This window comes from Grammomys surdaster, unplaced genomic scaffold (genome assembly GCF_004785775.1).
Source record: "Grammomys surdaster isolate TR1022 unplaced genomic scaffold, NIH_TR_1.0 139, whole genome shotgun sequence".
Classification (NCBI taxonomy): domain Eukaryota; kingdom Metazoa; phylum Chordata; class Mammalia; order Rodentia; family Muridae; genus Grammomys; species Grammomys surdaster.
The window spans coordinates 949,157-966,851 of NW_021604597.1; the positions used below are offsets into that span (position 1 = coordinate 949,157).

The window sequence follows — 17,695 nt, forward strand, 5'->3', positions numbered from 1 at the left end:
GCAGCCCAAATAGAAAATACACCTGATGCTTATGATTGCAAAAATTCCCACATGTTGAAAACTGCTGACTCTCAACACCATTGTACTGAATCTCATCGACAGAAACAGAAACTCAGAGTCTGTGTCTGTGTCCGAAATATGCAAGTTTTGAAATGAAGTATATACTGTTATTGCTACTAATTCTAGGAGCTTCCTAAGGGCAAAACTCTCTGAACAGAGATAATATCAAGACGAGCATAGTTAAAATTTTAGTTGAATTTTTTTGTAGCAGCAGTAATGAAATTCTCAGATAAAAATATTGGCTAACAAGTTTCTCCAAGAAGATGGTTAGGCTGCTCAGAATCATAAAAGAATTCTGGTGGCTTGTGAAATAAACACTATGACATATGTTCAGAGACATAGAAAAATATAGCTATGATGATACAGAATGTTTTGGTTTTAGAGTTATAAAAATGCTATTGACTAGTGTCTGAAATAATAAGAATGCTAAGTTATTTAATGTAAGTAATTTTTCTGCTATAGACTTTCATTTATTGCAAATAATGTTTTTCTTTTATTTTCCCAAAGTATTCTTCTACTCTAAGATCACATCTTATTATATTATTTAGTAAGTAGAGTGATGGAGAAATTATAGACAAATTCCTAAATTCTTTGAAACAAGATCCAACAATTTTAGGTGTAGGAACCCACAATGTCTTGTCTCCTGGTAGAATCTGAGTGTAATTCTGAGTCTATGGTTATTAAGGGTCTTTAGTAAGAACAAGTGAGGTCTGACCACACACAATCCACTTATCCATCCAAAGACCTCACACATTTTCCCACAAGATGTTGTGAAAATGCAATCACACAAAGTGTTCAGAATACAGTTACTGCTGCAAAAGAGGTAACTGAGCATTAGTCTCCTCTTTCTCTCCCTGGCCTTCAGCATTGCCATTAGTGGCTTCATCAAGAGGTAGTAAGGACATAGCAAGCAAGTCCTCTAAACAATAATTCATTCACTCTAAAAATCTGTAGTGTGTATGCTAAAGGGGGTTGTCTGCTTCCTTTTGAATTGCCTCTGCCAGCCACATGGCTCTCAGATGCATAATGAGTAACTGGGTCTTTGAAAGTATTGTCTATAAAACTGTGCAGGTTGGGATTGATATTACAAAAGTACCTTTGATCTAAACAGGCTAAAATACACACACCATGTAGCAGGGAGCTGTCTGCAGGCTCAAACCCACCTCTGTATTTCAAGCCAACTGAAAATAAGGAAGAGAAGGAAGGAGCAGATTTTTTTTTCACTAAGAAAATCTTAGAAAGTGAGTCTTTCTATAGTTACCATCTTGAGGGAATAATATAAAAAACTGAAATATAGGGAACTGTTATTTTATGCAAATAGAACAGAAATGATAAAAAAAGAGTAACAGTTTTATCGTAAGCTGATAAAGTCGAACACACCCTCATAAAATGAACAGGTGAACTTCCTATGTGCCCATAACATATGCTTTTGCAACATTTACTTGACACAAAACAGACAAAACATTTATGTTTAGATACCAAATAATTGGAAAATTCAATAAAACAAAGGATTGCTTGTAAAATTGGCTATTAAATCATCTATTTTTCAAGTATATTAGTGATCAGAAGTCCACCTAGAGGTCACACTTTCAGCTGTCAAATACGTTAAGAATAGACTTTTGAAATACTGTTTGTAGTGAAATGTAGCTAAACTATATATGCATTCAATCACTCCTTTATCCATATATAATGTAAACAGAAGCTATGCAAATGATTCATTGTCTTCTCTATAAGCTCCTTGCCATCACACAACGTCATGACTTAATTCCCAGTTTGAATGATTAGGGACATATCACCCTGCATTCTATCAGTATCAACATAGCACATCAGGAAGCCAATGATATTCAAATAAAATAAAGTTTCTTGAGTCATCTCCATTGAAATCTCAAATCTATTTCTCTCCAAAAATAATAAAAAAGAGCTACCAAAAAACCCTCCTTCATTGCTTTTCTGTTATTCACAACCTAACCCAGTTGACTTCACTGACTTCTCTATCACACACACCTTACAAGACAGCCACTAATTGTTTTTATGTGTATATTTCAATTAACATAGTATGTATGTATTTAAAATGTGTTTTACAGATATTCTATGATTACTTTTAATGGAAAAATAATGGGAACAATTTTTAACTTATTCACAAAGAAAATATAGATATTACAGTGTCCAAAGTCTATATACATTTCCATGTATTTAAAACTTTTTCACATACATTTAATATATATGAGTGTTTTGTCTGCATGGACATATGTGTACTATGTGCATGCCTGTACACACAAGAGTGCACTGGACCCCCTGGAACTGTAGTTACCTATCATGATGAACTACTGTATAGGTGCTGGAAATTGAACTCAAGTTCTCTGTAAGGGTAGTTAAGTGATCTTAGTAGCCAAGCCACCTCTTCAGCCCCAATCCCTGGTCTTCTTTTAAAACTATATAATCTTTCCAAAGGAGTGCTGGGTATGGATGGGATCTTGGAAGGTACTTAGGTGCATTAGAGGCATCCATACTCTTGCTTAATTAGCTTCTCAGAATGCTCATTTAAATTCTACAGACAAGCATTGATATTTCCCTTTGTGGCATGATGGTAAAATGTGGTAGTGACCTTAAATTGTCTTTTCCCACCTCAGTTATAGGATATCATCCAAAGGGAGAGAAGCAGGCTTTCTTAGCATCTTATTCACCTGTAAATTGAGATGAAACAGGGAGTTTGCCAAAGGCTGATCTCAACTTACTAAAACTTCTAGTAAGGAATCATCCTCATGGTAACCATCTGTTGCTGTTCAAATGGCAATTAAGAAAACAATTTAAGCAGACGCATAAGGCAATCTGAAAAACAAAATGTTTCTATATATATTTTTTAGTGTTATAGAAACTGCAGAGCAGGGAGAACTAGCCCCATCAGCTGTCCTGACCCAGTACCAGCAGGGCTGGGGGTGCAAACATGCACAGACTGTGGGTGTACACTCATGATCCCACAAGTGGACCTCGACTCAGCCATGTTTACTTAGAGAAATGTTCAATCTCCTGATGAAAGACAAGAGCAGGACCTGTTGTCTGCTGAGCAGAACCACCATTTCCAAGAGCCACTTGAAATCAGAGGGGAGAATCTAGTGCTTTAAAAGAAGAGATAAAATAGCGCTATAAGAATATCAGTCAATGGAAATATTTATAATCATCGAGGAGAATAAAACTGCACCTAAGCTTGGAAAATCTTTACCAGATGCTTTAAAAGTTAGATGTTTGATGTTTTGTGTACTAAACAAAGAATATTTGAAAATAGAGTATTGTTTATTTTAAACTGTTTAGGCTGTATTTAACTCTGTGTGATAGTAATCAAATCATGTTTTTATATAAACATTCAAATACATACATCAGCACAAACATTAACACATGTAATTGCATGCATGTATCCATATATAAATCTAAAACATGAGAAAAAATTTACTTTGTATAAAAACACACACATTACAAGTGTGCAGGAGTATTCCCAGATAAAAATCTGTTTTACATGATCTCACTAACAATTATGAACACGAATTCCATGAGTAAAGGAACTCTATGTTCTCATCTGGTATAACTTCTGAATAAGGAGAACACGGTCCAATGGACAGTACTTTAAAGAAACACTGATTTTCTTTTCATGCTTGGTTAAAATGGTATTGCAGTGGCATTACAAATTTAACAATACAAAAAAAAACCAAAAGAACAAACAAAAAAACCTCTTAGAAACAAGAGAAGGAATGATAAAGTGTATCCTGACTAGCTTGCACATGGAAAGGCAAGCAAATAGCCCAATGAGGCTGATCGGCTAAGGAGCACGTGAGCCTCAGGAAGAACCACAGACCACAGGACCTTCTCCATGGCTTTACTCTATTTCATAGGTAAGCAGAAGGCCCCGCCTTGATAAATCTCATGGGTCTGGTGTAAATATAACAACATACTAATGTGTACCTCTAGCCACAAATAGAAGTCAACAAATGAACACTATGTTGGCTCTAGAGACTAGTCTCATGGTTTGGGAAAGCCCATACTGGTAAAACCAGGAAAATTTATTAGTAATCTACTTAGAGAAATAAACACTTGGTTTGGACTTTTAAAACAAAGTCAACTTTGGGTATATATTAAATGTTCTTGAGCCTGAAAATGCTGAATTGGTGAAATGTTCCAGATTAAGATCATCATTTGTACTTTGGGAAATTACCTATAGATTCATTGTTTTTTTGTAATTGGGATAATATTTTTTGTTTGTTTGGTTTGGTTTGGTTTAGTTTGGTTTGGTTTTTTTTTTAAGACAAGGTTTCTCTAGGTAGTCCTGGCTGTTCTGGAACTCAGAAATTCCCTGCCTTCCAAGTGCTGGAATAAAAGGTATATGCTACCACACCTAGTTCGGGATAAAAATTTTAAAACATTTTGTTTTTTAGAAGTCAGAATATAAGAGATGAAATTCACTATGGCCATGATGAGCACTTAATTTTTGGATGTTAGAATAATGTTTTGAAAATTCCACCATTACTTTAATCCCGCTTGAATATGGATAATGTGTTCTAACTCTGACTTAACATCATGTAGCTGAACAACAATACTGAAGACTGTTCCCCAGTAGGTTTGGTCACAGTTCCCTCTTTTACAAATTTAATTATAACTAAAGTGATCAAAACAGCCTAGATTTTCAAAGATCAGTTGAGAGTCTTACCAAGCAGTGGTATTTCTTTCATACTTTTTATGTAAATCTGTACTCTTCCTAATTGATCCAGCAAGTTTTATTCAGAGACTGATTCTAACAGAACTTTAAAGAGAATGCATACTCATCACCAGGTGAAAACAGCCACAAAGTGAAGAGTGAGTAGAATTACTAACACTGCATATAAATGGAGTTTATAAAGAGAAAGCCTGATATTTGGAGTTTTATGGGCAATGTTTCACGTGCTGATACTGTGCTCTGATGAGTAAAACAGTTTTGTCCACCAAGAAGTAAATGACCTAAGAGGTGGTTCACCAACGGATGTCATACCAAACTGTACACATCTTCAGGGGGAAAAAAATCACAATGAAAGTACAGTGATGCTGCAAACACCAAGCTTCCTGACAATGAGTGATGACATAGTTAACCTAACAAGTTCTCAATGATTTTAGTTCAAACACGGTTCCTAGGATTGTGTCATGAATACTAGCCCATGGAAGTGGTTCTTTTATGGATTTAAGAAAATTAAGGTGTAGATGTATCTCAATGATGGAGTGCTTGCCTGGCTTTTGTAAAGCTGTGAATTTGATCTCAAGCTACACACAAACATACACACACACACACACACACACACACACACACACCACTCCCTCATCTTTTGTTCTGATGCTCTGAGTATAAGCTATTGGAAGATAAGTGACGGCCATGTTGATTACTAAGGGAAAACAATCCAAGGACAATGTCAAAGTTATTCTGCCTTCTTTGCTACAATAGTGACTTTTTTTTTTCAGAGAAATAAAAAAAACCAAAATACTTTTCACAGTATAGATGTCCCCAGTAGGTAAAGCTATGTTTACAGACCTCATATATTTATATATACAGAAACCATTTTGGTCTTCTATTCAAGGTTCTCAGTCATAAGAAATGTTGTAGAAAATGAGATAGCCCAAGGGCCAATGCCCTTAGGATTTTCCTCTCCCTCAGCAGATAGGCACTAGACTCAAGAACTGTGAGCTTGCCTCACTGTATGACTTACATATTAGCCTGCTACAAATACATGGAGTTACCAGTAAGTTGCTCAGAAATTAATTTGAATACACTAGAGGATATGCAGAGTGATAACTGATTCCGTTAGTCCATCATCAAAGTTATGTTTTCTTGAAATAAAGATCCATTTTGTATCTCGGTCCTGGGCAGATGGCCAAGCTTTTGATGCATTAAGTTCATAATTCTTTAGAGTCTTCTGGTACAACTTCTAAGATAATCTGTAATGTTCTGGTTATTCTGTCTATAAAGAAATAAGGAGAAATTAAAATGCATGAAAATCATAGCGGCATAAAAATAGAAAAACGTGAATTATTTGGGGATGAATACTGAGAATACACAGCTCCCTTCTTTACAGAGCACTTTCAAGAATTATTTACTTCATTACAATCCTATCATCCTCAATTAGTTGACTTGTCATTTTTACAGCTTTCCATGATGCTCTCTCAGTAAGAATTTATTAATATTTTGCACTCAAATAAGAACATTTATTTATTAACCAGGAGGCTGAAAATATTTTGAGACAATGGGACCAAGATATAAATAAATGTTTACAAATATTCTTCATGTTCAGCCCAAAATGGGTTTGTTCTTTTTTTTACATAGGGGATGACAACCAATTTCTTGGGACAGTCAGGATAATAATATCTCCTGTGTCTAATCTGTAGTACTGTTGAGCAAATTACTTTAATTATCAAGACCTTGTCTATCTCATGAATAGAATGAGAAACTTGGACTAATTTGGGTCACTAAGGTCTGGTCCTTAGACCAAGCACATTAAGCACCCTCCACAATTCTGATTTTGCTTCAAGTCTAGGGCTCAGTCTCCTAATTTAGAAGCTGAAGGTTTAACTCAGCAAGAGGTAACTCTAACAGATACCAAAATATAATAACCCCTGGGTAGCATTACTTCTAAGGACACGTTCTGACTACAGACCTAGGGTGCTGGGATCAGTGGTGATGGCCTTAGGGATATTCTTTTTTTCTTGTTGTCACCAATCCCCATAGAACATCTTCCAAAGTCTCCTAATCTTAGAGAAGCCTATCTACCATCCTCTAAAAGGTTCCAGACCCAAATCATCTCCTGTCCAGACAGTCTTCTCTTCTCTGATGACTTGCTATTCTAGCTAGCCCTTGCAAGCAATATGTAACTACACTTAAAAAGCTATTTTTATCCTTTCCTCTCTGCTCATTGTGGTGTTGCTAAATGTTCCTCATTTGAACACTTGGTCTCCATCTGTTGGTACTGTTTAGGAGGGCTGTAGAAGGTTTAGGGGTATAGCCTCACTGGAGAATGCGGGTTAAGAGGGCAGACTTGGAAACTTTATAACAGTCTTACTTCCTATACAGTGTCTACTTGGCTTCTGCTCCCTTGCTGAAGACAGGAAGACTAGCCACCCAGAATGGGTTGTAGTCACCTCAACTAGCAAACCTTCCTTCCTAAGTTGTCTCTTGTCTGGTATATTGTTGTTGAAGAAAGAAAAGTAGCAAATACAGCCATAATCCCTGAGGTAGTTTGCCTTGTGTGGTTGGTCTTTTTTTTGGGGGGGAGGAGGTTGTTTTGTTTTTGTTTATTTGTTTTTAACCCTATGTTTATTGGAAGGGGCCTTATGTATAGTTATGTCAAGTGATAAACCTTATATATTTCTTAAATAAATTATATTTTATACAGTCCACTCTGCCATGAAAGCAACAACCAAACCCCATATTTGCAGAAAAGGTAAAATTATCCTATGAAAATAGGCTTATAGTAAAATTGTCTATCAATAGTTCAGGGAAGGTGGCTCTTATATGTAGACAAGGAGCTAAGTAACTGATAGTAGTCAGGTAAAAAGAAAAACCACAGTTGTAAAGAAAAGCAATGGGGTTAAAGAAACAAGGCCTCAAGCTCATGTCTCAAAGGCATCCCTGCATAGACCCCTAAGCTAATCTCTATGTCTTGTCTTCTCACTCAGCTTCAGTCCTCCACTCCTGACATCAAAGCTCATTCCTACTGTTTTCTCACAACGTAGGTCCTCACGTCATGTTCTTAGATCTTTCACTCCCTGGTGTGGGAACTTTGCATCCATTCCAGACAATAGCAGTAACTGGGGTGCCCCTGTGTCCTTCTGAAAGTGGAGTTTCTACCCTCCTCTCAGCAGAGCAAGACAAAGACCCAGAGTGGATGGTTTAGCCTAACCAGCCCAGCTGACATTCTCCCCAGCTCTCCCTTCAGGGTCCTAGTGGTGCTGTAACGGTTATTATGATGGGGTGCTCAGAAAGACATTTGGCCTTAGGTACACAGTGGTTTCCCAGCATTTCCTTCTAAGCTGTCCTACGACAGTGGGGCAGGCACAGGTGCTCATTAGAACCAAGGAGGCTTCTAGAAACACTGCAGAACATGTGTCTTTGGAGTGTCATATACCCTATTCACCCTCACAATAAGATTAGTGGCCATACAATAATAAATCCATATTAATATCTTTTCAAATAAAGGTAAGTTGATGACCTACAGTTGGAGTTTTCCATAATTACAACCTACAGAACCTTACAGCCGTGCAGTGATTTCAGGTTCCATCTTCCTCCCTTGTTGTTCTTAAAGTAAACCAGAACTACAACTGACTTCACACAATCTCACTCACTCATCACACCTGGGATCCGCAGAGGCGCAACAGCCAGGACTGAGCGAGCTTGGGAAGCAGTGCAAAGCTCTCCGGTCCCAGAAATTACATTACAAATAACAGTATGTTCTCTTAAAGGGGGGAGGAGGTCAATGCTTTCATATTAATTTTTATATTTATTTATATTTATTTAGTGGGACATCTTTTGAGCCCCTGAGAAATACACAGGCAAACTTAATGAATTAAAATGGTAAACTCTAACCTTCAGGAAAACTTTGTAAATGCATTCACCAGCGTTCAGTGGACTGTTTCCAAATGAAGCTACCTTGACAGACTTTGACCAGTGTGTGCTTTTAGGCTCTCGAATTACAAGCTTGCTGTCCACAAAGATGGATTATAGGCATTCTGTTCATGTTGGCCAGAGTAAATTCTTTTTCCCTTTTTTCCCCCTTTTTACAACCAAAGATTTTATTTGAACAGGGCTGCCTCTGTATCTCTCCCTGAGCAAGAGGAGCTGACTGCTAGTCTTCTGAATGGCTCTCAGCTACAACAGGGTTGGGTGGATAACTAGCAGCTACCAAGTTCAATGACTGTTGCTAGCCCTGGCCTGGGTTTCCTGGGTCTAGTATTCTGTGTATCCAAACATATTAGGGTGAAACTGCACACTTTTCCTCCTCTAAGAAGTTTGTCTGTGTGTGAATTTGTGAATAATATAAATATATATAATATATATTACGTACAATTTATATAATTTGTAATACAAGATATATATTACAATTATATAAATTATAATATATAATATACAAATATAATATATAATACATAAAATAGGTATATAAATATATTTATAACATAATACAAATATAATAAAAACAATATAAACAACCAAATGTCTGCCCCATCATTATAGACAGAGGAGAAAGCTTTCCGCATCTCTGACTACCCCCTTAAGAGAGTGCTTTCTTCTAGCTCTGAAGATGCTATCACATAAAAAGTGGTTCAATACTGGCATCCTGTGGCCAGAGACATTCATCAGATCTCTAACAATCTCACTTCCTTAGTCTTGGAGCAGTCCCTGCCCGTGCCAATCAGCCTTGCACTGGTGTCTATGCACCAGAAGGATGTCTAGTTTACAATTTCTGGAAACAGCCCCGGCATGGTACATTTTGCCAGACTGTCACATTTTCCCAGGGTTAATCTATTCACACATACTAAGGTTAAAGAAAAAAAAATAGAGACTAGAGAGTTTCACTGGGCAAAGCAACATGATACTAAACTCCTAAACCAAGTGCTCTGGGCAAGCCTCTCCTGTCTCCCAGCTCACGTTGAGTTTTCTCTCTAACACAAAGTTAGAACCCTTTGGGGAAGGGTTGGGTACTCCCTGGTTTCATCTGTGTGTTTTCTTTTGGCCAAAGGCTAAGAAAATACTTGCTTCTGTAGCAATAAATATTATGAATTTTCTTTATCTTACTACAAGAACGCTGCCTAAGAGGAAAATTAAACAGAGTTACAGAGGACTGCTATTTATCCCCACTTCCTTTCAAGGCATCTATAAAGATAAAGAGCAGCACTGATCACAGTTTAAAGCAGAGCATTCTGCCTTGTCGCTAGTAAGGGTTAACAGCGTCCCGAGATCCAACAACCATCCTGGGTTTCCTCCACAGCAGTTCCCTTCCACAGATGGCTAATGCAGCAAGCAGCCTTGGAGATACTCAAAACATCATCGGAGGAAGAAAGAGAGCAAAATCTCCAAAATTACCCGAGCACAGAAGGGCAACAAAGAAAGATCACATTTGAAAATGCCTGATCTGAACTGACAGAGTGGCCTGAAGCCCGCCTGTGTTAGTGAAAGGGAGACCAGCTAGAGCAGGCTGACTGCACAAGGAAAGACAGAAAGCCTTCTAGGTGGGACAACAGGATGGAATTTCCCTTTGTTCTCCCCTGCCCCGCCCAAAGGCTGCTGGCTCTCCTAGGCTTTCTGCCGTGCTCAAGGCCTCTCTAATGTTTTGGTCTGATATTTTTGCCGCGGTGCAGTGGATTTTGATGTCCAGCAAATGTGAGTTCAAATCCTAGATGTAAGGCTCCAGGCCCTGTATACCTAATTCTAAATTCTCCCTCTTGCTGAGCCCCGCCTTCTTCACCTGGGTGCAGGAAACAGAATCTGGGACACGGGTCCTCAGGGAATCTGAGATTGTGAAGATGGGGAAAGAGCTCATAAGCCTCTGACACCGAGGTTCTTCCAAAGCCACCTTCTAACCAAGTGTTCTTCAGTATTTCCTACTGCACATCCTAACTGGAAACCACGAATGCCCCTTCTGTGTCTTTAGCCTCAACCTCTTCTCTTCTACCCTCAGTGTCCTGTACTGCCTCTTCAAAGCCAAGTAGCTGAGTTCTAGTCCTGGCTCTTTTACTTACACCCACATGACTTGGAAGAGCGACTTGAATTCTCTGGTGATGTAACTCAAAGTCTGTGCAATATGGACAATGGTGTCTACTACATAAATGGTTGTTAGGAGAAAGTGGTCACACATGAGCAAACACAAAGAAACCACTCAAGAAAGCTGCTATTCTTGGCTTGGTTACTGTTGCTGCTGTTGTTACTGGAAACTTCTTTGGCTCACTTTTCCTAACAAGGTAGTATTACAGCCATGCTGGTTAAGACATTTGCTGGCCTCTACCTCACTTTTCAAAAAACCTTATATCATTGGTCAACTTAATGATATGATAGTCATTAGACTTTGCTCAAAGAACACAATCACTATGTCACTAGTGGATTCAAAAGAGCAGTGGGGAGCACTGAAAAAATTCTACCTAAAGAAGCTATTCCTTCTCTAAAATTCCAGTGACTACAATCACCAGAATTAAATACCCCACAGGGCTGCACTCTACATGCCTTTCCTGTCTTTCTCCTTATGCTGCAGTTACAATGCAGTAATTTAGTTTAACTGACCATTGTACCACTTGTAGCTTTAGTTTTAAAGAGATGCATATTAGCTATGTACAGCTTAATGGGTTTTCTACTACACAGTATCTAGCCAAGGCCAAGATGCTTAAAACACTTACCTGATAATTGTTGGAACCACTTGGGTTTCTTGTCCCATACAATGAAGAGATAATATGCAGGGACCCCAGTCAAGGTGATAAGGAAGCCGACCCCAGTGCTGTACGGATCCGAGTAAAGGGAGAGGACAACCATGAAGAAGCAGGTGAAGGAAAATAGCGCTGGGATAAACAGAGGCACCTGAAATGCAGCCAAAGGAAAACAGTTTCATGTCAGCACAAGAGACCAGAGTGGAGGGTGTGAGCCATGTGACCAGGTCATCCCAGAGCATGCACTAGGTAGGTATAGTCTCTTAACTTGCTTTAGAGCATGTGGACCAAGTCTTGAGCTAGGAAAGTGTGCTTCCTAGCTGACGGTCTACTCAAATTTCTTTGCTAGGAAAGTATCAACATGATTTTACATTTTTCATCTTAGGAGATTGGTTCTTAGATAATCACAATTAGAACCCGATTTCACACGGAGTCAAGAGCGCCAGTGGCTTTGCTACATGTTAAAGCCTTTCAGTGGATATTGATTTCCTGTTGAGAGTTACAATAAGACCCAATGGGAATGAAACAGGCCATCTCCTAGTCAACAGCTAATAAAGATGCTGTGAGCATGTGGCAATGAATACAATTAGAGGCAAATCCTGATAACATGACTGGCAGCATTATCTGTGCTAAGTCTTAAAAGCAAATAAATAGTGAGATCACACTGACCCACAGACATCTAAGACTAATGACAAGCCTGCTCTCCAGCCCTGCCAAAGGAAACTGCCAGGTAGAGTAAATGGTCACCTACTCAGTGGTGAGCTCTTCCTTTAGTATTTCATATGTCTTCAGAGCAGTGCTTCTCAACCTTCCTAATGCTGCAACACTTTAATACAGTTTCTTATGTGGTGATTCCCACCCCCAACCATAAAATTATTTCCATTGCTACTTTGTAACTGTAATTTTTATACTATTTTGAATCATAATGTAAATATCTGTGTTTTCAATGGTTTTATACAACCCTCTGAAAGGGACATTTGAACCCCAAAGGGGTCTCAGCCACTGGGGGAGAGTTGCTGCTTCAGAGTATATGGGGGAAAACTACCCCAATGTTAACAAGTTACAATGAGGACTAAAATACTTAATCTGTAAAGCAGCACCCTTGGCCTAGTTTTAACAAATGAAGTACTCTTTCTTTCACAGCCTAGCTGTTTGCAACCATTTAGTATGAAGAGTAGGATATGCCACTCTCTGAACATACCCAAGCCATGCATGAAAACCCAATGTGAAAAGTATCTTTTAACATTGTCTGTTCTCACAGATACATTCTGTGACAAGTTCACTATATCATACTTAAAAATGCATGTAGTTTCCCCAGTGAAGTGCAACAGAAGGTGCTCCCTGAAAGAGTTACATATTTTACTCCACGGCACCCTACCCCACCGAAACTCCCCATCATCAAGTTAAGACATAAAAGAGGGCTAGGTATTAGGAGAGAGATTTATGTAAACCCATCAAGATGGCCGAGGTTACCTTGAAAGGACGATGCATATCTGGGCGTTTGTATCGAAGATAAATCAGCCCAGCGACTACCAGACCCATAAAAAGCCACCTGGCAAAACTGAGGAAATTCAGAAGACTGTAGAGGTCTCCGGAGAAGAGCATTATCATTGTCAAAGGATGCTGGGGGTGGAGGAGGAGAGACAAAGTAATTGAAAGGAACTAAGAGGGACCAGGTAATACCAAACAGTACCACCATCATCTCACAGTGTAAGTGTCCCATCCAGTAGTTATTTATAATGCTAAGCTATCATCCTGACCAAAGTCTAGATTTGACAAACTTGGAATTGGAATTTCAGTTGGAATCTTGTAAAAATGTGCTGTTTTGTTATTTTGTCAGTTCCTTTTTCATTGGAAAAGAGAGAATCTACTTTCTGTTGTTTTGTTTTTGTGTAGAAGAGTGTCCATCTTTCCACAAGTGTACAGGTGTATAAATGCAGGGATATTTGTATATGTGGAGGCCAGAAGACATTTCTGCCATGTGAGATAGGATCTCTCATTGGTCTAGAACTGGCAGTGTAGGCAAGGCTGACTAGCCAATGATCTCCAGGGAGCCTTCTGTCTCTGCCTCCCCAGTACTGAGACTATCAGTGCAAGTTACCATGCCAGCATTGGTTCTGAGGGACTACACTCAAGTTCTCATGCTTGTGAGACTAGCAATGTGTACAGGCACACCTTCCCTGAGACATTGTGTTTCCAAAGAATAAAAAAGAAAAAAGAAAACATCCAAACACTCAAAATCATGCAGAATCAATTAGCAAGCTGCCAATAATAAATATTAAATGCAGATAACTGGGAAACTCTAAGGAAGCTCTGACATGATTTCTGAAGTGCTCTTGGAGCCCACACACAGGCAACAGCCATCTGAGGGTGAAGCTCTTGGCTTCTGAATGCACAACATTGACCTCTTCTTACTTCAGGTCAACTCTCCCCTTGTGCTAACTGTGTGTGACCCTCAAGACCAGGGAAGAATAAACATAGAGAACGAGGACATCAGAGCAGGACTCTGCAGCTGAAAAAGCCAAGGACAGCGTGAGCGATAGCAGAGGCTTCCCACGAAAGCCCTCTTCACGGAATAATACATCCTGTTCCCACAAGTGATGTTAGCTTCCAGATTGCGCACAGAGCGTATGCGTACTTTCAAAAGAAATTTCAAGGAAACATTCTGAAACAAATTTAATGCATGGAGAAGAAAAAAAAAGAATGTTCAATGCATCCTAGGGTGCTCTTGACAACAGATTCTGGTTAAGAAAAAAATGTTACTAAAATCAGAGGGGGAAAAATGACTGTAGCATTGCAGATGGGTATTTGAGGGCTCTTACACCTTTTATAGCCTTTTGTATCCCACATTTCTCAAATATTGTTCCCAGCCTAGATAATTCCATAGCGTCAATTTACATTTAGGGGTTTTCTTTCTTCTCTTTGCCCTTATAGGTATCAGTTCCTCTTAGAGAATCATTTCACTGCTTAGTGTTTTATCTATGCTTTGAATTATGTTGTATGACAGGAGTCAAGAGGAGACAATGGATAATTTTTGCACAGTCTGCTTTTAGCTGAACTCTGAGTCTGGAGTTTAGATTGTATCCTCATGGTTTTTCCTTTTCTTTCTTTTGAGGTTCTCTGCCAAGGAGAGAAACCACAGCCTTCATTTCCCTTCACACCTCACAAATTTCTGCAAAGGTGAAACGGAAACTGAGGTGGGTCACATCCCAGGGCATCCTACGCACATCAAAAACAGGGAGTCAAAGCAAGCCATGGCAAACTTTCCGGCCTCCCAAACATGTTACACTGAGCACCAACTGAGTGGTGAATCGGGATGCCTGTTCCATTCCCTCCTTCCTAAACAGTTTGTGAGGTTATATCTACAGTTACTTGTTAATATGCTTTACCAAAACAAGAACAGCTGGCAGAGGAGTGTGCTTGTGGACATGAATCATGGAGAGAATTTCAGGAAGGTGCCCTTCTCGAGATGCAACATAGAATAACCTGTGGGGAGAAAAAACGGTGAAGTTGACTATAGAATCAATCATTCAAATGGGAAAATGTTTTAAATCCCTGAAGCAGCATGAATGCATCTTTCTCATGCTAGGCATCTTGGCATGTCTTATCTGGTCATTTGGATTGTGCTTTGCAGACAAAGGGCAGATTCCATCCTAAGTCTCATTTCAGGACATACAGTGTCTGGGAAATACCTTTTATTGCTCTGAGGAAAAACAATAGCAATATTGCACTGCATGGAGTTCTTCCTATACATGAGTAGCTGGTGGCAAATTCAGTGCTAGATTGCTAGTGTCAGTCCAAGCTAGCACACATGCATTGTACATGTACACACATGTACATGCATGTAGTGTTAACCTTTCTCTAATTTAAATTGTAACATAAATAGACAAAAAAGATTTTTGTACTATCAAACTAAGAAAAAGAGTTACAGATGGTGGGGTGGTGATTTCTGCTTTCGACTTTACTCTTTTTCGTGGCACCTTCAGAAAAACAAAAGACTTTATCGCTAGAAATAAAAGCTGTTATAAGACCCTGTAGACAGTCTTTAAAAAAAAAAAAAAATGCTGCATGTGCTACTCAGAGTGGGCTATGTGTAGACACACAGCGCCCTCTACTGGACAGAATGAAACATGCTTCACTGGAATTTAAGAGGAACTCGCATATCCCTTTAAAAACAACAGGTTCTGGAGGAACTATTGCTTTTCTCTTTTAAAGCTATCCTTATCACATCCAATCTCTAAAACAGAAATGTGTTTCTGAAAATACATGAACTCGCTCACCTGGAGACGGCGAACACACCACCGTTCATGGAGCCGAAGCAGGAGAGGGCAACAAAGATCGGGACTGCTAATGAGAATTTTCCCAGCAGCCGCTCAGAGAAGGTCTGAGGAAGGAAAGAACGGAGCAAATTAATGCTTTCCCCGAAAGTGGAATAAAATGAAACAATTTAGGCCAAACTTGCTCTTTGACTTTCTATTAGCCTGCTGCTACGTGAATGTTTTATAATCCTTCTTTTTCGTTAGGGTCAAACTGACTCCACAAGACAATCATCAGAAGCGGGTAGCATGGCATTGCTTGTCTCAGACCTGTGGGCAAAGGTCTAAACAGTCGCCTTCTCCGTCCCTCCAAAGCAACGATCCGTTTACTGACTCTTTATCAACTATCGCCTTTGATAAGAGGAAGGGGCTCAGTTCGGAAATTCTACTTTAAGAGACAGAAATTGTTCTGCACAATCCCAGAAAGCCGCCTTTGTATGATGAGGTATAGATACACACTTGCGAGGGTTACAGGTACTTGTTTCACGTACCAACCTTAGTGCATGGGGATAAATCCAAACAATAGACAGGTTGACCGTTTCATCGCCTGAGCGAGCCAGTCTGAAAGTTATTTACCCCATGTAAGCCCTACCAGCTGAACCTGTTTGTTTATGGAGTAGCCCTCCCCCACCCTACAAGGCTGTCATTTCCTTCCAGGGTTTCCTGTAAAAAGCCAGAACACAATCCTGACAATCGACAGGAAAATATGAATAAATGATAGACAAAGTTCTAAGGTTTCCTCCTAGGCTGTCACACGGGCAGTCCTGCACATTTGTATAAAGGATTTTTTTTTTTTTTTGGTTAATATAGGATTTTTTTCATTGTCCGTGATGCAGCTGGTGCCTTGCAATTAACAGACCCCATTATGCTCTCCACATTAGTGCTGCCCTTTGCCTAGAAACCTGAGGCAACCGACCAGACACCCGGAAGCTTTGTGTCTTTTACTGCCTGACAGGGCGGCAGTGGACAAAGCCCTTTTCATACTGTGACCTCAGACACTGGTTCACAAAACAGGAGATAACCATTCCCTGTGGGTGTTGCTGATAGGAAGTGATATTACATTAAAAGGAACTGCCCTTGGTGATGGGAGTGTCCCTGGATGTGTTTACGTTTTCACCCTTCCTGGTTTTAAGTTAATGAGTGAATTCTTTCTTAAAGAGTTAAAACGTCTGAGCAAATACAAGTATGTGTTACAGAAAAAGCAGTCTCATAACATGATCTTTGGAAGCAAATATAGTCCCCGTGTCAAATAAATTTGTGGAAATGCTTTGGGATTATATGTATGTCGCTCTTGAGGAGTTACAGTGCACGCTGGCTTCTTCAAGTACTACAGAAGCATCTCTGCATAACATCTCTGTAACATTTAATTGCCTAGCTGTCCCCAAATTTATAAATACCCCAACACTGCTATTCCAAGGTTATGCTACAAATAGATAAATAGACATAGTCCTCCTGAAATTTCTAGAATGATACTCTGGGGAGAGGATTCAAGGCAACATTTGAAAAGTTTATAACCAGAAATGAGAAGAGTGGGTTTCACTTTGCATATCAAAACTTGCATTGATTTGTATTCAGTAACTCCACCTGTCCTTAGAAACACTTTGGGAAAATATTTCCTCTTTGTAAGAAAGCCTCGATGGAGGAGTTTTAGGCAGCTTTATATAAAAATGCTTTTTAGGAGATTAAAAAAAATAACAAAGAGAACTCAGGGTAGAGGTTACCTGTTATCATATGACACATGCTAAGTAAGGTGTGCTCTAAATTAATAATCAAAATGATAATCAAAATATTATCATTCAGGTCAAGAAAAGATTAGTGACTTCGAGATGCTTTCTCCTGGAGGAAACCATGATAAAGCTTCGTTGACTCGTTAACCTAAATTCAAGCTGTTAGGACTGTAA

General features: G+C 39.2%; 1 protein-coding gene across 1 annotated transcript in view; it reads right to left on the minus strand.

The window, feature by feature from the left end:
* Positions 1–5,967: 5,967 nt before the first annotated feature.
* Slc7a11 (solute carrier family 7 member 11) overlaps positions 5,968–17,695 on the minus strand; it is a 68,493-nt gene continuing 56,765 nt past the window's right edge. Inside the window, exons 8-12 of the mRNA XM_028763668.1 lie at positions 15,759–15,862; positions 14,868–14,964; positions 12,952–13,101; positions 11,452–11,629; positions 5,968–6,032 (exon numbers count right to left, since the gene is read on the minus strand). Of these exons, the coding sequence (XP_028619501.1) occupies positions 5,968–6,032; positions 11,452–11,629; positions 12,952–13,101; positions 14,868–14,964; positions 15,759–15,862 (594 nt within the window). The remainder of the gene's footprint in view (positions 6,033–11,451; positions 11,630–12,951; positions 13,102–14,867; positions 14,965–15,758; positions 15,863–17,695) is intronic.